The following is a 21,926-nucleotide window of genomic DNA, read 5'->3' on the forward strand; positions in this document are numbered from 1 at the left end:
CATGCTGGCCTCCTTGTGCTCCCTGAACACACCAGGCATGTTCCCACCTTAGGGGCTTTGCACTGGCTCTTTTCTGTGATCGGGATTCTCCTCCCCCAGATATCCATGTGGCTAATTCCTTTTCCTTATCTTTGCTCAAATACATCTTATCAAGGGGCCTTTCCCAGACCTCACTGTTTAAAATAACAATCTGTTTCCCTCAATGCCACTCTTAATATCCCTTAATTTTTTTCTGTATAATTTATCACCTTCTAATATACCTTATGTTTGGCTGATTTATTATAGTTATTATTTATATTGTGTCACCCCAACAGAAGGTAAGTACCATGGTGGCAAAGATTTTTGTCTATTTTCTTCACTGATACAACATGAGTACCTAGCAGAGTATCCAAGACATGGTAAATGCTCAATAAATATTTGTTAAGTGAATGCATGAATGAAATAAAAGATTTATTAATAGGGAAATGTCTAAATAAAGTGCAGCATATTTATATAATAGCACACTATACAACACATAAAAGAAATGAACTATATTTACGTGTATAAACATGAGATCCAAAAAACATACTGTTGTATGAAAAAAGAAAATTGCTAAAAGGTACTCCAATATGGCATCACTTATATAATTCTTAGAAACCACACAAATAAAAATATTATATATTGTTCATGAAATTACAGGTGAAAACAGGTATCACAAATTGGTTAGATCGATACACACCAAATCCACGATTTTGGTTGCCTGGGGAGAGCGAAAAGGGATGCAGCAAGGAGGGGTATAGGGAGTAGGCAAGGGGAAGGATTAAAGGGGCCTTCACCTTCATAATTATTTTTTATTATAATTATTTTAATATAAGAAAGTCAAGCAAATATGACAAAATGTTAACAATATTCACCCTTGCTTTTGGAAACATGAATGTTTATTACATTATTCTCTGTATTTTGCTGCATTTAAATTTTTTTTTCAAAAATATTTAATTAACAAAAAGAGTATGGAATACCATGATTCCCAAAGCTATAGCTGCTAGGTATCAATCAAACCCACTCAAACAATTAGCTGGTTCAGTAAGTACTGGATCAAATGTCTAAGATACCCTCGGTGTCCCTTACAATTTTACTATTTCCCATATAAACATGATCTTCCCAGGAATCAGGTCCTATAAATTTTGGTTAGAACACCTGGAAGACTATTCAGACTCACAAATTCCCATTTATCGTATCCTCTTGAAACGAGCAATTTCATGCTGAGTTATTTTTATTGGACTCCTATCGTCCCCATGACAAATCCCTTTAACAGAACCTTGTTTGGGGATCTGATCTTAATTAAAAGAATTATGTTATCAATAATAAACTCTCACCCACTCTCTTCTACTGTCAGTATTTATGCTTGCAATGACCATCTCTGTGTATACATTTGGATTTTTCTATACTTTTTTTTAGTCTAATACTTCCAAAGCTAAATAAATAGCTTCTATCAGCCTGCTGTTAAGTCACCCCCATTTAAATTCTATTGCTTATTGTGTATATGTGTGTATGTGTACATATGTTTTTTAAAAAATCTATTGCATTATATCAGTAAGCTATTTCTAAGCTATGCTGAGTAACAAATAACCCCAAATATAAATGGCTTACAGTAATGGTTTCTTTCTCATACACATTACATATTGGTAGCTGTAGGCTGGCTATAACTCTGCTTTATACACCTTCTCATTCCAAGACCCAAACCGAAGGAGTACTCTTTACCTGGAACATGCCATTCTTAAGCTAGAGGAAAAGAGCAGCAGAGTTAGAACAAACATGGAATTGCTTCTAAACATTCTGCTTAGGCATCGTGTACAAAATGCCCAATCACTTTCCACTGGCTAAATCAAGTCATATGGATGAGCCCAACATCAGTGGAGTAGGAAGAGACACCCTCTTACAGGATGCACTCACAGTCACATGGCAATGGATGAGGACATATAATCCTCATACATGGGGGTTAGCAAACTACTGCTCACAGGCCAATTCTGGCATGTGGATTATTTTCATTCGGCCCATGGTTTTTACATTTTTAAAAGGTAGTCAAATAAAAGAGGGAGAGGCGGGGGAGAAGTCAAAAGAGAAGGAGTTAAAGGAGAAGAGGCAGTGGTGACAGAGACTGCATGTGGCTTGCAAAGCCTAAAATATTTACGATCTATGCCTTTACACAAAAATTTGGCTGATCCCTGTTCTTACAGTAAATGAACACGAATAATTAAAACAATCACAATCTACCACAAGCAACTCCCAAAATTAGCTACCTTGAGGAAGGAGAAGAGACTTGATGGCAGACAGTTTATTTTTTTGGTAAATGTATTTTTTTAGAAAGCTTCTATTTTAAATTTCTATGTGGGTATATCTGATAGCCCTGGGAATTTAGGTCCAACAAAATAATGGAGGGTTTTTGGACTACATCAAAATTAAAACCAAGAACACAATCAAAGTATAAAGGCAACCTACAAAATGGGAGAAAATAACTCCTACACCTCAACAAACAAACAATCGGATTTAAAAAATGGGCAAAGGACTGGAATAGACATTTCTCCAATGAAGATACTCAAATGGCCAACAGACATATCAAAAGATGCTCAACCACACTAATCATCACAGAAATGCAAATTAAAACCACAATGTGATATCACCTCATATCCATTAGCTTGGCTGCTATAAAAACAAACCAAAAAAACACAGAAAATAACAAGTGTTGGTGAGATAGAGAAATTGGAACCCTTGTACACTGTTGGTGGGAGTGCAACATGGTCCAACTGCTATGGAAAACAGTAAGGTGGTCCTCAAAAAATTACAAATAGAATGACTATATGATCCAGCAATACCACTTCTGGGTATATATACAAAAGAATTCAAAACAGGGTCTCAAAGAGATGTTTGTACACCCATATTCACAGCAGCATTGTTCACATTAGCCAAAAGGTGGAAGTGACCCAAATGTTCTTTGACAGATAAATGGATAAACAAAATGTGGCATTATATACATATAATGAGATATTATTCAGCCTTAAAAACAAAAGAAATTCTGGCACATGCTACAACATAGATGAACCTTGAGGACATTATGCTAAGTAAAATAAGCCAGTCACAAAAGACAAATACTACATGATTTTACTTATATGAATTACCTGGAGTAGCCAAACTCATAGAAACAGACAGTAGAAAGGTGGTGGCCAGGGGCTGGGGGAGGAGGGGAATGGGAAGTTGTTTAATGGGTAGAGAGCGTTAGTTTTCTTAGATGAAAAGTTCTGGAGATTGGTTACACAACAATGGGAATATATTTAACACTTTTGAATGGTACACTTGAAAATGGCCAAGATGTTAAATTTGATGTGATGTGTATTTTACCAGAATTTTTTTAAAGGCTATGTAAAGAAAAAAATATAGATCAAACCTTTTTCTCAAGGTAGGGAAAAAAATGGCTAATTTTATGTTATATGAATCTCACCTCAAATTATTTTTAAAAATCAGGTGGAGGAGCAGGTCAGAAGTAAAAAGGAAATCTCTGGCTTCAGATATGTTAAAGTTGAGATTTGGAAAAGATATCCAGATAGAGATATCTAGAAGGTAGCTAGAAGTGCAAGTCTAGAATTAAGGAGATAGGTCAGGGCTAGCGAAAAAGGCTGGGAGAGAAAATGGCTGAAAGTTATGGAAGAAGGTAAGACTTCAGGAAGGTGGAATACATATATAGAGAGAAATTTGTATCTCAGGACAGAAATTCTGGGGAATTAAAGAAGAGGAGTCAATAAAGGAGACAAATGAACTATCAGAGGAGTAGAAGAAAAATATGTTACTGCCATATCATTGGAGTCAAGAGAAAATCCTAAAAGGAAGAAGGGGTCAATATGTCAATGCATCAGAGAAGTAAAGACATTTAAGAATTAAGAAAAGACTAAACCCAGGTAAGAGGTCACACGGTGTTTCCTTAAAAACACAAACACTTGGTTGTGTTCTTAATCCTGTGATATAACACAAAGAAGTAGAAAATGTGTTTGTAGGGGCGCCTGGCTGGCTCAGTCCATGGAGCCTGTCTCTCTTGATCTCGAGGTTGTAAGTTCAAGTCCCACACTGGGTGTACAGATTACTTAGAAATAAAATCTTAAAAGAAAAAATGAAAATGCATTTGTAAAAGATGGCTGTCCTAGGTATTTTTTGTTTGTTTTGATTTGGATAAATAATGCTTAGACAAGGAAAGACATCAATTTCAAAACAAAAATAATGAAAATCTTACATTATAAGATGGTTTTCATATCCTTATTTTAAGCTCTTTTTAGTTCTTGACTAAAATTTCCTGATATTCTTGGCAGTTAAAATCCCTTCAATCAAATTCAAAGCACTGCCCTAAGCAAACTTTCTCTTTCATACTTTCCTTGCAGTGGGGTCAACAGTTGCAACACTTGGTTTCCCAGTGCTTCTGGCTAGTTTAGAATCTATAACATTTGAAAAGCACAGGGAACATGCTACAACAACAAATCAAACAATTAGTTTACTTACTAAATTTGTGAGCAGTTGGCTTCTTGGTTTCACTATGAATGGATGACTCAAAGATCATATGAAATTTTCATGCCATATCTATTTTGCCTGTGTCATTTAAAGTGTCTGAATGACAGCTACATGGAAATATCTGTAGTGTTCCTACACAATTCCGAGGGCTTCTCTCTTTTTTTCTACTTGAAATAACAATATCCTAAGTGCCTACTTATTTAAAAATTTTTAAAAATATTAAATCGACTTTGATGAGGCATAATTTACGCACAGTAAGATGAACCTATTTTAGCTGTTCAGTCCAATGAGTTTTGACACATCTACACACATGTGTAACCACCATACCAATCAAGACACAGAACATTTCTATGTCCCCCAAAAGTTCCCTCATGCCCCTTTGCAGTCAATCCCTCAGCCCTGCTCCTGGAGACCATTGATCTGTTTTCCGTTATTATGGATTAGTTCTGACTGTTCTAGAATATTATATAAATGGAATTATGTAATATGAACTCTTCTGTGCTTGGCTCCTATCAACATAATACTTCTGAGACTCTGTATAGTTACAAACTCCTTTTTCATTGTTGAATAGTATTCCAGTGACCGAATAGTCTATAATCGTTTACCTACTCACCAGTTGATGGATGCATGGAGTTTGGGGGCTATTATAACTAAAATACTATGACCATTTCTGTACAAGTCATTTTGTAGACAATGTCTTAATTTCCCATGGGTAAATACCTAGGACTGGAATTAGTGGGTCATGTGGTAAGTATATGTTTAATTTTGTAAGAAATCGCTATTTTATACTCTTTTCAGCAATGTTTGAGAGTTTGAGCTGCTTCATATCCTTACCAAAATTTAGTATTGCCAGTATTTTTAATTTTAGTCATTCAAGTGGGCGAAATGGTTTATCCCCATGGTTTTATTTTGCATTTCTCTGATGACCATGATGTTGAATTTTTCACGTGCTTACTTCTTCATTTGTGAAATGTCTGTTCAAATATAGTGGCCAATTACAAAATTAGGCCGTCTTATTATATTATTGAGATAAGAGTTCTATATACATTTGGACACAAAGTTTTGTCAGGTGTTTGTGTTACACATATTTTCTCTTTATGGCTCACCTTTTCATTTTCTTAGTTGTGCCTTTTAAAAACTAGAAGCTTTATCTTTTCATGAAGTCAAACGTATCAACATTTTCTTTTAAGTTAAATGTTTTTTGTGTACTTTCTAAGAAATCTTTGCCTACCCTCAAGGTCTAAAAGATTTTCCCCCATGAACTACTCTAGAGGTTTTATAGTTTCCACTTTCACATTTAGATCTATGGTAGTTTTCAGCTGATTTGTTGTGAATGGTGTGAGGTAAGAGGCAAGGTTCATTCCCTCCCCCCATGTAGCTATCCAGTTGGATAACTAACACCATTTGCTGAAAAGACTACCTTTCCCCCACTGAAATGGTTTGACACTTTTGTTGAAAACATTTGGCTTCTGGATGTGGGTATACTTCTGGATTCCCTATTCCTTTCCATTGATCTATTAGTCTATTCTTCTATCAAGACCACACTCTCTTGACTACCATAGTTTGACAGTAAGTCTTGAAGAAAGGTGGCATAAGTCCTTAGAAAGAAAACTGTGTTTTCTTTTCTAAATTGTTTTAGCTATTCTAAGTACTCTCTGTATTGCTATATGCATGTCAGATTCAATTTGTCAGTGTCTACAACATTTTAATTGGTATTGTAATGAATCTATGGTTCAAGTTGGAGAGAACTGATATATTAACAATATTGAATTTCCTATCCAAGAACAAGCCTTCCACCGACGGTACTGGCTGAGTGTTCTGCATTAATCTGCTAGGGCTGCCATCACGAGATACCACAGACAGGGTGGCTTAAGAAACAGAAATTTATTGTCTCACAATTTTGGAGGCTGGAAGTTTGAACTCAGGGTGCCTGCGGGGTCAGGTTCTGGTGAAAGCTCTTTCCCTGGTATTCAGACAGCTGCCTTTCCACTGTGAGCGCACATGGTAGACAGAGAGTAATCTCTCCCTTCCTCTTCTGTTGGTGGGAATGTAAATGGGAATCCCAATTTGAAGAGCAATCTGACGATATCCAGTAAGGCTGATGATGTATATGTCACATAATATCCTTATGACTCCACTTCAGGTATGTATAACTAGAAAAGTCTTTCATGTGTCCATAAAAAGCATATACAAGTTTGCTCACTACAGTATTGTTTACAGTAACAAAAAAATCAGAGAAAAAACCTAAATATTCTTTGCTGGGAAAATGGATACATTGTGATAGAGCCAGACAATGGAATGCTGTAGAGTGGTCAAAATGAACAAATCTCAGCCAAGAAATGCTGCACGCAAAAATATAGATGCAGGAAGCTATGTGCATTAAGTTTAAAGCATGCAAAATTAATAATATGGACCGTTACAGCCAAATCCTCTGCAATATAAATATAAATACATACATTGGAGGGGCGCCTGGGTGGCTCAGTCGGTTAAGCATCAGACTTCACTCAGTGGTGATCTCAGGGTCCTGGGATCAAGCCCTGTGTTGGACTCCTCACTCAGTGGGGAGTCTGCTTCTCCCTCTGGCCCTCCAACCCCCAGCTTGTGCTCTCTCTCTCTCTCAAATAAATAAATAAAATCTCTAAAAAAAATACATACATTGGAATGATGAGTATCAAATTCAATACAGTGGTTACCAAGTGGAATGGGATTAGAGAGAACAGAAAGTTTCCACTATACTTGTAATATTTTATTTCTTTTTTTTTAGGTTAACATATAATGTATTATTTGTTTCAGGGGGACAGGTTTGTGAAGCAAAACTAAGCAACTATGAAGCAAGTATGCCCAAAGGTTAGTATTTCAAAAAGCAACCATTCATCCTCCTGCTTTTCTGAATATCTGAACTATTTAAGAAGGTCCCAAAAAACCTTCAACAATTACCTTTTCAGAAAATATTTTATTATTGAGTGTGACAGCAGGAACTGTCATTAATTTGACCTCCACTTTCCAATTCTACTCCACCTTTAAATCTTTACAGTATCAAGAAGCCTGGGGTGAGGGCTGCCTGGGGGGCTCAGTTGGTTAAGCGTCTGCCTTCGGCTCAGGTCATGATCTTGGGGTTCTGGGATCGAGCCCCACATTGGCTCCCAGCTCAGCGGGGAGCCTGCCTCTCCCTCTGCCTGCCGCTCCCCGTACTTGTGCACTCTCTCCCCCACTCTCTGTGTCAAATAAATAAATAAAACCTTAAAATAAGAAAAAAGAAGACGGGTGGGAGTAGTATTGTATGCAGCGGGGTAGGTAGGGGTAGGGCAAGAGAAAAGGGTATTATTTACCAGTACTATATGTCATATTATTCAAATATCCCTGTTATAGACACTAAAACAGGGGTTCAGAGAACTTGCCCAGTGTGTGACAACAAGAAGAGGTCACAGTGAGATTCAGGCCAACTCGATGCGGCTGCAAAACTTGTGCTTTTTCCACTCTTGCTCTGATAATAAACCAGAACTCTTCTTGAAAGTATTAAGATATGACATCATCCTGTGGCCCGGGACGGAGGCAGCGAAACTACTCTCACTTGCTCATCGAGTCACACAGGACTATAGATGTAGGCAAGGAAAGTGGTACTAGTGGAAACTTCTTAGAGAAAGAAATACATGAGGAGTTTGGTTGTATAATGATTTTCCTAACTTCTCTTTATTATTTCTGCCATGGGCCATTTGGATCCTTTGTCTCTCCCGAGAAACTTCGGAGGAAATGCCAATTTTACAGATTGATTCTTCAAGTCCATTAATCCATGTGGACGTTTGTTTGCTTCCTTTCTTCAAAATTTTTTAAATTTATTTTTTAAGTAATCTCTACACCCAACATGGGGCTCGAACTCACAAACCCGAGATCAAGGGTCTCGTGCTCTACCGACTGAACCAGCCAGGTGCCCCTTCTTCCTTTCTATTATGAGTTGTATGTTGCACCTGTTGTTGGTCGCCTAACAACTATGAGAGCCCAACAAATAAAAATCTGTACTCAAAGAGGCTTCTAAAATTCCTGGGATGAGGGAAAACGTGATACTGTCCATCCAAGTTTAGGTGTTGCTGGTCTCACACCTCTGAGATAAGGGACATGGGTCAGGTACAGCTTGTGTTTGTATACAGTGAGCCAGGATTCATGTGAGAGCTTGCTTATTATTTATTATTATCCATTATTATTATTCTTGATTTGAGTTTCCTGGAAAACAAAACATAACTCTAATTAGAGAATGAAGCCACCTTCCAAGGCTGCAGATTCCATTCTCCTCCCTCAACTCTTCCGCGGAGAGTTCTGGGTGCTCTGTAACACGGTGTCCGCTGGTCAAAACTGTCCTTTTCTCCTAGCCTTGGCACAGAGCCAGCGCCCAAAGCTATGAACTCCGGCTTTTATCTTCCATCTGCACGGTGATTAGTTCACAAGGAAAGTAACAACTAAAGATGTGGAGACGTGCACCTCAGAGACAGCTGTGGGAATCAGACTGGATGTGCACGCAGGTCTGCTGGAAATAAAAGACCATTGACTTTGGCATTGGGATGGAAACCCCTGCCAAACACACACAGGCAGGCGTGCACTCGCGCTCTCTCTCTCTCTCTCTCTCTCTCTCTCACACACACACACACACATACACACACACACACACCTTTCAGAGGAGAGGCTCTGTAAAATTCCCCACATATGGCAAACATATTTTAGGGGAAGCGCCATGACTAGAGGCCAGTGGGAGAGAAAGAAAAAGAAAATAATGAGAAAAATCTTCAATAAGTCTAAATTGTTTCAGTCAGACTGCTGAGAAAGAATGCAAAGGATTGGAGATGAAAATTATTGGTAAAATAAGCATTATAACACAGCTAAATTCTTTCCCTACTTCAAATGATTGCTAGAACTTACTCCCCTGGACAACAATAGCACCTGGGGGAACTAGTCTTTATATTTAGCTCCAAGTACTTTGCTTAACACAATGGATAGACAGGGAAAGAGCACATTATATAATATAAAAAAATATTTTTCTCTAACACGCAATTTCAAAAATTCTTAATTTTACTTGTAAATAACTGTGTGTGGGCAGGGAATGTAGGTATATCTAATTTAGCTGGCATTGGCTCACAACACTTTAAGTATAATTGTTTTCTGACTTCTTATCCTCTTGGTTACATATTTAATGATCAATTAAATGCTACCATGCATCACAAAACTCCCAGTAGAGAGGAGCTAACAAAAAACTGTTAAAATGTAGAAATGATCTCTTAAGTTACCCACTTTGTAAGTTAAGAACTGATTTACCATACTTTCTCAAAATAAAACCAGAACCACCCCCAACTCTTGCTTTAAAGAGTTGTTAGTAAAAGTTAATCAGATCATCTGAGTAAAAATAACCTGATGATTAAAAAGTGGTGAGGAGGAAACAACACTGGCCTGATGTTCTCAGGGGCGTCATTCTTTTAACTTTTTAATTTTAATTCTAGTATACTTATATTAGTTCAGGTATACAATATAGTAACTAAACTCTTCCATGTAACACCCAGTGATCATCACGACAAGTGCCCTCCATAACCCCCATCACCTGTTTCACCCATCCCCCGCCGCCCTCCCCTCTGGGAACCATCAGTGTGTTCTCTGCAGTTAAGAGTCTGTTTCTTGGTTTGTCTCTCTCTCTCTTTTTTTTTTACTTTGCTCGTTTGTTTTGTTTCTTAAATTCCACACGAGTGAAATCATATGCTATTTGTCTTTCAGTGACTTATTTCACTTGGTGTTATACTCTCTAGATCCATCCATGTTGTCTCAAGCAGCAAGATTTCATTCTTTTTTATGGTTGAGTAATATTCCATTGCATGTACGTATGTATGTATGTATCTGTCTGTCTATATCAGGGGCCTCTTTCTTGAAGGGCTTTCTAGAAACTGAGCTTGGATTTTTACCCTGAGGGTAAGGAGAGAGGTGCTGAGGTATCTGAGGAAGAAAGATGAGCATGGCTACAGTGCTGGGGGGAGGCCTGCTGCCAGGAAAGCCTGAGGTAGGAGTGAAGGGGTGAGAGGACTGTCCAGGCAAGAAATAATGAGGATCTTGGGGTCAGTTCTGGCTCTCCACTGCCCCTCTGCCGTCAGCTACTGAGGCAAAAGCATGGTGGGGAGGTAGCATAAGGCTCCCTCCCATGAGAACACCTTCTAAAAGCAGTGTTTTAGGAAGAAAAAAAAAAAAGAGTCCTGGATTTGTCACCTGGATGACTTCAGGTTAGGTTAAGAAGATATATTTGTTAAGCATTTACTAAGTACCAGGCACCATTCAGAGATGGTTTTAAGGACGTTTTATAATTTACTCAATCTTTTCATACCTTAATTTATTCACATGTGAAAGAACAGTAAAGCCTAACTCATGTGCTCGTTTGAGGATTAAAAGTGAGGTCATATACATGAAAAGGATTTTGAGATCTTACACATTTAAAAATATTAGTTTTCTAATAAACATGACTTCTCATTTTTTTTCTAAATATGACAATGCTACGAGTGTTTTCTTTTCAGTCTGCATCTATTAGAGACTCCACAGACTGATAAAGACAGTTGTTGACTACTGTATGATAAGACACACAACACAAACACCGTGAGGATTCTTCCACCTACTAGAACACTGCAAATATGGGGCCAGCTGTCTAGAATAATCACTGTTTCAGGGACACTAGCTTTTCCACTTATACTCCTACTTGAGAATGGTTCTAAGAAGCAAATCCAGCCTGTCCTTCATACTTTCAAGATACAGCATGAGGAAGACCTTCCCACCATCCTCCTTGAACAACTAGAAGCTTCACGGCCGCTCTGAAGGAACTGATGCCCGGGCACTCTATGGGCACTAGGCAAGCAGAGTTTCTTACAAACTATTAAAATTGGTGATGAGCAACTATGTGAATGGTAGTTTATAGCCACTAACCATCAGCCAATACACACTAGCACTAAGAGAAAGCAAAAAAAATTATAAGGTTTATTTTTATGTTCAAAAGAGCTAATTTTATAATGAATAAAAGGAAACTCAATTAACATATCAAAGGCATGAAAAAGGTGGGAGCATGAAAATCTTAATTTTTTAAAAAGATTTTATTTATTTATTTGAGAGAGAGAAAGAGAGCAAGAGAGCGGCAAAGGGAGAGGGAGAAACAGGCTCCCCGCTGAACAGGGAGCCTGATGTGGGGCTCCATCCCAGTACCCTGGGATCATGACCTGAGCTGAAGGCAGACACTTAACTGGCTAAGCCACCCAGGTGCCCCTAAAAATCTAAGTTTTTAATTCTTTTCAAATGCAGGATTAACTTTATGGGAAATAAAAATAAAACTTGAGCAATAAACAAAAATATATGAAAAAAATGCAATGTGTAGACCTTCATTGGATCATTATTTAAACAAGCCAAATATAAAAGACATTTTGGAGTTGGTACAGCTACTTTGGAAAACAGTGTGGAGAGCCCTTAAAAAGTTAAAAATAGAGCTACCCTATGATCCAGCAATTGCACTACTGGGTATTTACCCCAAAGATACATACGTAGTGAAGAGAAGGGCCATATGCACCCCAATGTTCATAGCAGCATTGTCCACAATAGCTAAATTGTGAAAGGAGCCAAGATGCCCTTCAACAGACGAATGGATAAAGAAGATGTGGTCCATATATACAATGGAATATTACTCAGCCATCAAAAAGAACGATTACCCAACATTTGCAGCAACATGGATGGGACTGGAGGAGATTATGCTAAGGGAAATAAGTCAAGCAGAGAAAGACAATTATATGGTTTCACTCATTTATGGAACATAAGGAACAGCAGGGACATCGGTAGGAGAAGGAAGGGAAGAATGAAGGGGGAGTAAACAGAAGGGGGAATGAGCCATGAGAGACTATGGACTCTGGGAAACAAACTGAGGGCTTCAGAGGGGAGGGGGTTGGGGAATGGGATAGGCCAGTGATGGGTAGTAAGGAGGGCACGTATTGCACGGTGCACTGGGTGTTATACGCAAGTAATGAATCATGTAACTTTACATCAAAAACTTGGGACGTACTGTATGGTGACTAACATAACATAATAAAAAATTATTATTAAAAAAAAGAACAGACATTTTGGGAAAATCAGCATAATTTGAATATGGACTGGATATTAGATGATCATATGGAATTATCATTAGCTTTGTTAGGTGTGATGACGATATTGTGGTTATGTAAGAAAATTTCCTCGGTTTATACAGAAGTACATTGAAATATTTAGGGACTGAAATGCAATGATGTGTGTTATCTGCTTTAAAATACTTAAACCACCACCGGGACACCTGGGTGGTGCAGTTAAGCGTCTGACTCTTGGTTTTGACTCAGAGTTGTGATCTCAGGATTGTGAGATTGAGCCCCACGATGAGCACTGCCCCCCCCCCACGCCCTGCACTGGACTCCACGCTCAGCACAGAGTCTGCTTAAGACTTTCTCTCCCTCTGCCCCTCCCCCCTCTCTCTTTCTCTCTCAAATAAATAAATAAATAAATCTAAATAAATACTTCAACAACAACGAAAAAACAACATTGATGAGACAAAAAAAAATGCTAGTAAGTGATGGGGATACAGTACACTAGTTTCCCTACTCTTCTATGCATATTTCAATTTTTCTTTATTAAATAATTAAACAAAGGAAAGAAAACCTGGTAAGATATCCAGTCCATCCGCTGAGTTGTATTCAGGTTGGTTGCCTGAGTTAAAAAAGGAAATGGCCCAGACCAAATACGTCTTGAGGTCAGAAAGACACCTGAGGAAGTCTTGCATACTGTCTTTGTGGGACAAAGTGTAGACTGTAGGCAGATGAGTACTACGCTCACATTTTCCTGGCAAGCTACCCAAACTCCCTGGAGGGAGCTGCAGTCTGGGATGGGAGCAGGGGACCTATGAGGCAGTGTGGAGCTGCATGAGGCCACTGAGGAAACAGGCAACACCAGTGACCTGCCCTCTCTGACCTAAACCCACAACTCCTGGGACCAAGGAGCTCACTACATAACATAAAAAAAATCAAAAGGAAGGTGACTTTCATGATCCCTCATTTATGAGGGAATTCTTACAAAGTCCCACACTGTGGGTGACCCTTTCAATTGCTGTTTTGAATACCAAAGTACCCCGTTGAAGAAGAGACCTCAATTATTGCAAATTTTAGATGCTTGTGGAGGTCACTGCCCAAAATCCTTCAAAAAGGAGATAAAAATTATAATGTGGTGATCATTCCTGGGGGTATGAGCTCAAAGTGCAAGCACTGGATGTGGTTGAAAATGAGCCTTTAATTTTAAACGTCACTTAACAAAGCAGTCTGGCAAGTGGTTACTTTGTGGAGATGCAGACATTTTTGCCTTCCAGAAGTATGGAAATAAGTACTGGGAATACGATTTTTAGAAATGGTATCACATAAGAATCAAAAGGGAGCTTGTATCAAAAACAGCTTAGATGAAGTGAAGATGTATCAGGTAACTTACGAAGTGGTTCTAATGATCGGCATTATAATGCTGGAGACAGGCTTGAAGAGTGTGAATAAAGATTGTTTCATGAAATGGGACAGGCACATTTCTTTCAAGTAGACAGCAAGAGTGCTCCCAAGGTGGGACAACTAGCTTGAAGGAGGTAAGACCTATGGGGTAAGGACCTGTAGGGTAAGGCTAGTGTGTAACAGATGTCTCTGAGTATTTGAAGAGTAGTCATGTGGAAGACAGTTGATTTACCATGTATTTTTAGAGAGCGTAAGTCAAGTGAGTGGATGGAAATTATAGGGACACAGGTATCTGCCCAACATAAGCAAGTATATTTATATATTTAAAACAACTAGATCAGTCCAAGATTGAATTTGAAAAGTTATGTGTAAATAAAGGCTTTCTGACCAACTTTGAGGAAGGAAATAGAGGTAAATTGCCTTTATGGACATTTTCATGGTCAGAGTCTATTACTCTATCACATTATTTCTAAGCTGGAAACGAGTTTTAAGTTGATAAATGTATTTACTTTTGAAGATATTCATTTCTTACATATTTTTTTAAAGGGTCACTCTCTGTGAATCACTATACTAAGTTCTGTGGGTGATACACATAAAAATGATGATTGTCAGAAGTTTATGATCAAGGCAGGAGATACACACATGTATAACCCATATCACACATGCATACATGTTAACATGTAGCAAACATGTATAACATACTGTTCCTGGGCTGTGGCTTTGTCACAAGGTTCAAGCAGATATGTAATGAGGGCATGATCCAGTTAAATTTTTCATCTTCTTTGCTATGGAGTCTCTTAAGTGCCCTGTCTCTGGTCCAGGCTATCTGCCCGTCCAAGAGTAAACTGATTCATCCATAGTGACGATATCAGTCAAATATTTTGGCTTTGTTCTGAAGCCTTTCTTGGCTTGGACTCAAGAGACTGGACATTGTCTTCCAATTTCCTAGCTAGTTCTCTCAAGTCTTCTCAAAAGCTATTACACAAAGAAGGAACAATGGGAATTATCCACTAGGCCTTCCAAATGCATTACCCAGTAAAGCAACATTGAAATTATGCAAAACCACTGGTTGCTAAATTCTATCCTTGATCACCAGGAGATTAGTCAACAGTATGAATTCAGCAGTTTGAATACAACCCAGTAGAGAAAAACAATTCCAGACTTACAAGTACTAACGAGATGTAACGTTTTGGTATATGAAGCAAGAATAGTGGAGGAAAAGGTGAAAAATACTATTGCTTATGATGACATTTAAAGATATGAATATAGGGTAAACATTAAAATGAAATCATCACATCTGATGAAGTCACTCTTGAACAATTTTAAAAGAATCACAGACAGGAGCTATATAAACTTTCATTCAAAGTTTTCCTCAAATAACTAGAAAATGCAAGTGTTCTTGGTTCAATCTGAGAAGCTGACCTGAGATTGTTGGAAAAGGATGCTCTTCTCTGGGTTTATGCCACAGGCAAGAAGAACAGCAGTCATGTCCAAGATGCTCTGCTGAAGGAGGGCTGGGTCCTGGGCGACAGTGATGGAGTGTAGGTCAACGATGCTGTAGAGCACCAAGCCATGCTCTTCCTGCAACCTCACCCAGGCCTCAATGGCTCCCAGGTAATTGCCGAGGTGGGGGATTCCTGTAGGCTGAATGCCAGAGAATACTCGCTTCACAGCATCTTTCTGGAACACAGGAAAACAAGCATTTGCTTTCGAGGCAGAATCCATGAATCCTATGCCCATGTTACTGTAGCAATGACAACTAGGTCTATTTTTTACAACTGCAATCTGACAGTCATTATCCTTATATATCCAGCATTTATTTTGTGCCTGGGCAAAGCACTCTATTAGGTGCTATTAGGACAGAAAATTATATTTAAAACGTGGTTGGATTTTTTTTTTCACTCAAAAACATACAAATACGAAGGTACATAAGAAAAAGTCTGCAACCCCAGGAGATGCAATCTAATTGGAGAGAGAGGATAGGTTTACAAAGAGATATGTAACAGTACAGTGTGGCAACATGATCACAATCGGTTTGCAAACATAAATAGTGGGGTAAGGCAGAGTTCCCAAGAGGAAAAGATGACTGTGGATCTGGGGGTCAGTGAGAAAGACTTCGGACATAGAATCAAATTTCACTGGAGATTAAAGGGGCCTTGACAGTTTTTCATGTGATTTCATTCATTTTGTAGTTAAGGCCAGGAGTCACAGCATTAGGGCTAAAGGCTACTGCTATTTTCTTAATTCAGCTTTTTTTAAAAATAATTGCTGATATTACAACTTAGTGTTCAGGATCTTGGGTTAGAAATTAGAAAACCTACACACCATTTCTAATATTGCTTCTTGATCAAGTTATTTAACTTTTTTGTGGTTTAGTTTCCTTTTACTTTTGATAAAACCACTCTTTTATTTCTTCAAAAGGAGTTTTTAATTTTGTATAATTTTTTTACATTATAAAAACATTTTTGTTAAGGGCTTGTTTTTCTGGTTTGTACTTTCTAACATTGAAGTTGCAATAGGAAAGTGAGAAGGAAAAAAGTAATACAGGATAAAAAAATGCTATTTTTCTCTTGAATCATTTTGCATTCTGTAATGAAACATGAAAAATGAATATGTATCAGTAAATGTGCTGTCATTCAGAGGTTCTGAAGAAATAAAACGAGTCATTATCATTTTTAACAACAGCAGCAAAATATTAATAATGGCAGCCATAATTTGCTGGACAACTATGTTACGGGCATTTATGCTCAGGACTTGATATACATTAATGCTTTTAATCCTTACAATACCCAATACAGTAGGCATTTTATTACCTCCAATTTGCAATTTACAGATGAGGTAACTGAGGCTCACCGATCTTTAGAGATTGCCCATGGTCACACAGCTAGTAAGTGGTGAAGTTGGGATGTCAAGCCAGGCATCACTTACTTTAAGGCCCATGTATGTTCTTTCCACTACCTGCTATCCAGTAAGGCTTTATCACATTCGTTGCATTAATTTTGCAACTTTTCTGTAGGCTTGCCAATTTCCAAAAAAAAAAACTTATGGAGAGAAAAAAAAAAAAGAACATTCTTATACATGTATCTTTGTGTTCTATGAGCCAACTCTCTCTAGTGTATATACCTAATTACTGGGTCATAAAGTATGTGTACTACAGCGTGCTAACCCCCTCCTAAGTATGTAACATACTGCAATTTCTACCATCAATGTCTATTGCTCCCCATCCTCATCAACACTGCCAGTATTTTCATTTTGAGTTAATAGGGTAGATATGATGTGGAATCTCACTATGGTTTAATTGCATTTCTTTGATTATTAAAGAAATCGAGATCTCTTATGGTTATTGGCCATTTTTATTTCCTCTTCTATGGAGAGCCTACTGAAGTTATATTGCCTATTTTTCTCAGATTGGATTGTCTTTTTATTGATTTAGGTATTTTTATATATCCTGGATACTAATATTTTGTCAATTACATGTATGGCCAATATATGCGCTCATTGTATAGCTATTTGTCTTCTTTATGTTATCTTTTGATGAAGAGACACTCTTAATTTTACCAAATATATAATTTTTGACTACAGACTTTCATGGCATACAAGAAATCTTTCAATACCTTGAGGTCACGAAGATAAGAGTGTTTATACATATACTCACATATAAAGCATATGTATATGCATGTGTGAGTATGCTTTAAAGTTTTATCTTTCGCATTTAAGTCTGTATCCATTTGGAGTTTTTTGCATATGGTGTAAGGTAGGCATCCAATTCCTTTTTTTCCTTTCCCCCCATATGGAGATGTCAGATAATTCCAGCACCATTTATGGAAAAGGTTGGCTTTGACCATTACTCTGGAATGCCACTTCTGTCATAAATCAAGCATCTCTTTATGCTTGTGTCTGTATCTGGTCTTTCTATTCTGTCCCATCAGTCTGTGTGTCTATCTCTGATCAGTACCACAGTGCCTTTTTAGTAAGTCTTGGGACGTAGTGGAGCAAGTCCTTTTTACCTTCATCTTCAAGAATTAGCCTACCCATCCTTGGCTTTTTATACTTCCTCATACATTTTATTTTTTAATTTTTAAAAATATTTTATTTATTTATTTGTCAGAGAGAGAGAGAGAGAACACAAGCAGAGGGGGAGCAGCAGGCAGAGGGAGAGGGAGAAGCAGGGTCCCTGCCGAGCAGAGAGCCCAATGTGGGGCTCGATCCCAAGGCCTTGGGATCATGACCTGAGCTGAAGGCCGACACTTAACTGACTGAGCCACCCAGGCATCCCTTCCCTGTACATTTTAGAATCACCTTGTCAAGTTTCAACAAAAAACTATTGGGGTTTTATTGAGATTGCATTGAATCTATGGATTGCTTTGGGGAGAACTGGTGTTTTTATATTAGGTCCTCCAATCCAGGAAACCATATAGCATATGAGGATCTAAGGTAAAACATGGTGATTACAGTTGATAACACTGTGTTGTATAAGTGGAATTTGCTGAGAGTAGAACTTAAATATTCTCACCAAAAACAAATAAATGAAAATAAACATGTAAGATGGTGGTGTGTTAATTAACAAGGTGGAGGGAGCCTTTTACAAGGCATATGTATATCAAATCACCGTGATATACACTTTAAATATCTTACAATTTTTTTCCTTTATTTATTTTATTTTTAAAATTTTTAAAATTTAAACTCAATTGGTTAACATAGAATGTATTATTGGTCTCAGAGGTAGAGGTCAGTGATTCATCAGTCTTATGAAACGCCCAGTGCTCATGACATCATGTGCCCTCCCAATGTCCATCCCCCAGTTACCCCATCCCCACCCCCTCCCCTCCAGCAACCCTTAGTTTGTTTCCTAAGATTAAGAGTCTCTTATGGTTTGTCTCCCTCTCTGATTACATCTTGTTTTATTGTCTCCTCTCTTCCCCTATGATCTTCTGTTTTGTTTCTTAAATTCCACATATGAGTGAGATCATATGATAAAAACCACCAAAAAAATGAAATCTTGCCATTTGCAACAATATAGATGGAACTAGAGGGTATTACGCTAAGCAAAATAAGTCTATCTTACAATTTCATTTGTCAATTATACCTCAATATAATTGAGATATATATTCAAAAAAACCAAAGTGACATAATAAAAAGTCTATATACCTAGTCTATATACTAGCTTTTAAGAGCGAATCTTCTTTAGATATGTGTGGGTCAAGGCTATTTAAATTTTGCCCTTCCCTTTCCCCAAGAATTCTAAATCCTACAAATACAGTCTGTCTCCCCCGTATCTGCTTCTTTTCCTCTCTACTTCTGAGATGACAGCTCTAAAATAGAATGCTACATTCTATTGATGCATCATAGCTCCATGGTCCAGAATTATACTTGATCCAAGCACTCAGGAGACCTGAAAGATCTGTGGCTCCAAGGATATGAAAAATATCTTCTAAGTAACTGAGAACAAATAGAATCTTACCACCTAAAACCACATGCACGGGCAACGCGCACACACGCGCACACACATGGCCTTGAGATGACTAATATGACTAATTCCCCAAATCATAATTTAGAAACATTTTTTGTAGAAAACAGTTTGTGGTCGTGAACTGAGGCTGGGGGCCAGGGATGAGAGAGAGAGAGAGAGAGAGAGAGGATAGAATAAGCACATATCAATGAGGCTTCTTTAGTACCGTGGGAGCTCAACCAGCTCTGGGCTCCTGATATGGGAATAAGCAAAGGAGCTTTCAGTGAGGTAAAAATATGATTAATGGCCTTTAGGGACTGATTGATGAAGAGAGAAAGCAAAGCAGAAAAACAAGCTCTGAACTTAATAAATGGAAGAGAAAAAAAAGTACCATCCAGAAATACTTGACTTAGGACGAAGAGGGGCTGTTTATGCTAAAAGAAAGGGTTATGAAGAGTCGGGCTATCAGGCTGAAAAAAAAAAAAGACTATGGATATCTATCTGCACATACATTCCTCCGTGGTCAAACTCAGGAATTATTCCCCAGGAGAAATGGAAAAACTAATTCTTGAGAAAACTAAAAGAGAAAAGCACTATAGAGGGCAGAGTGTGGGAAAAAAAGAACTGTAACCACTGGGAATGGCCGAGACATGATCTAATATATCTTTTCCATTCTCTAGTTTCTGTGATTCTATACATCCACGCAGAGGGAATGATGTTATCAAGAAATAAGAGCAACAAGAAATGTTTTGTTCAATTTTCAAGGAGCTATTAAAAAAATACAGCCTCTAAATGAGAACTGGATTCCTGGTCTTAAAAATATACAGAGAGTATCCTGCTCCTTTGCGGCGAGTTTATGTTCCCATCTGTTCCCCCTGCAAGAGTCAGCAGGCAGCCTGCCGGCCTGGCAGGGGAGCTCGCCCGGTACTGTGAAATCACGGGGCTGGAATGTGGAGTTTGGGTGGTGGGAGGATGGGGGGTTCTGTGTTCAAAAGCACGAGAGAGAGCTGGAAAAGAACGAAAATGAGAGGAAAACGGGCTTCCCAGTGGACAGGAGGCAAGCCACAAAGAAAACCGCTTCGGGACTAGCCCACAGGCACTCGCTCATGGGGACGTCTGCAGCATCAACCTACAGTCCCATCGCAGTGCAGGGGATAAAAAAGCAGCATTTTACAAAACAGGGCTCCGTTTTTATTTCAGGCGCTATCTCCTTCGCAAATGCCGCTTTAGTCAATATACTCATTGGCTCATTTTGTAACAGAAACAGCTTTACCAGGGGGCAACAGCAGCCCCGGGGATCTGATCTATTCCAGAAGAGAGGGTGGGTGCGCAAACCAAAGGGAGAACGTACTTAGCTATCTGACAGGCGTAGCTAACACTCTTCCGGTCTTAAGGTACGTAGTGGATCCAAAATTCATGATTACCTTCATTTTAATTACTGCACCTGAAAGCAAGTGACGAATCAGAATGTGCTTATTCTAGCAAAAAAATATTTTTTGTGATTAGCTAGAAAGAGCTTCTGTCTTTAATTCCAAGTGAATAAAATACATCAAAAGGAGGCTGCCTACTAGCTTCGAAACACTTTCAGCTTGGGTATGGTGTTGGGAACCAAAGGTTTCAAGTGCAAATATTAAGCCTCTTATTATTAGGGCCACCTTGGTAATGCTGTAACGTCAACTGTGCATTCACTGTGCCTGTTTTAACTGCAGGTTGCACACCAAAGCCTTGGCTGAATAACCACTGTATCTAATCGGTTCCATAAAGGGCATGTTAGCATAGAGTATGATTAAAAAAAAAAAAAAAAGCAACCAACATTATTCACTAATTGGGCTGAAAATCCCTTTCTATAAGTCTGTTTATCCTTCTAATTGTATATAAATAAAAACACATCTTCAGATTCTACTCCTTAGCTCTCTGTCAGCGTTTCCCAACTCTATCATATATGTCACCCTACTATTTCAATCCTAGGCTCCTTGAACATCTCAATGGTTTGTTGTTGTTGCTGTTTTGAAAATGCTTCTCCTACCAATTCGTGATTTAAGGGCTGAAACAGAGGAGACTCAACATAAAAACCAGCACCTCAGCTCCAGCTGGGAGGAGTGAGGTGCTCTTCTGAAGCTTTCTTTGGCCACCGCTCAGCATTGTTCTGCCACGGTCAGCTCTTTCTTCCAGAAAGTACGGGGAGCCCTGGGTCTGGGGAGAAAATGCTGACTCAGCACCAAGAAAAATGGGTTCATTTCTGCTTAGAAATGAAACCAGATGCTCAGACCTGGGAATCGGTATAGTAAATATTAGTTCAATATAAGAGAAAGTAGGTCTTACATCACCCCCAAACACCGCTTATATGCCCCCAAATATGTAAGCCGATAATTAAAACCAAAGGGAAAAAAATATTTTATAAAGAAAAAATTAGAAAGAAGTGACGAGCTCAGTCATCTGTG

The 21,926-nt window shown here is 38.4% G+C and overlaps 1 protein-coding gene across 3 annotated transcripts in view; it reads right to left on the minus strand.

Annotated features, from left to right (window-relative positions):
- The window catches only part of WARS2 (tryptophanyl tRNA synthetase 2, mitochondrial), a 96,083-nt gene that overhangs the window by 32,535 nt on the left and 41,622 nt on the right, over positions 1 to 21,926 (minus strand). For 2 of the 3 annotated variants that reach the window (XM_045801392.2, XM_087866203.1), the window contains one exon: positions 15,459 to 15,716. In XM_045801392.2, coding sequence (XP_045657348.2) covers positions 15,459 to 15,716 — 258 coding nt within the window. Of the gene's footprint in view, positions 1 to 15,458; positions 15,717 to 20,836; positions 20,930 to 21,926 lie in introns of all 3 variants that reach the window. The other variant, XM_045801393.2, reaches the window with a different exon arrangement.

This window comes from Ursus americanus, chromosome 12, assembly GCF_024610735.1.
Source record: "Ursus americanus isolate L20-20 chromosome 12, mUrsAme1.1.p, whole genome shotgun sequence".
Classification (NCBI taxonomy): domain Eukaryota; kingdom Metazoa; phylum Chordata; class Mammalia; order Carnivora; family Ursidae; genus Ursus; species Ursus americanus.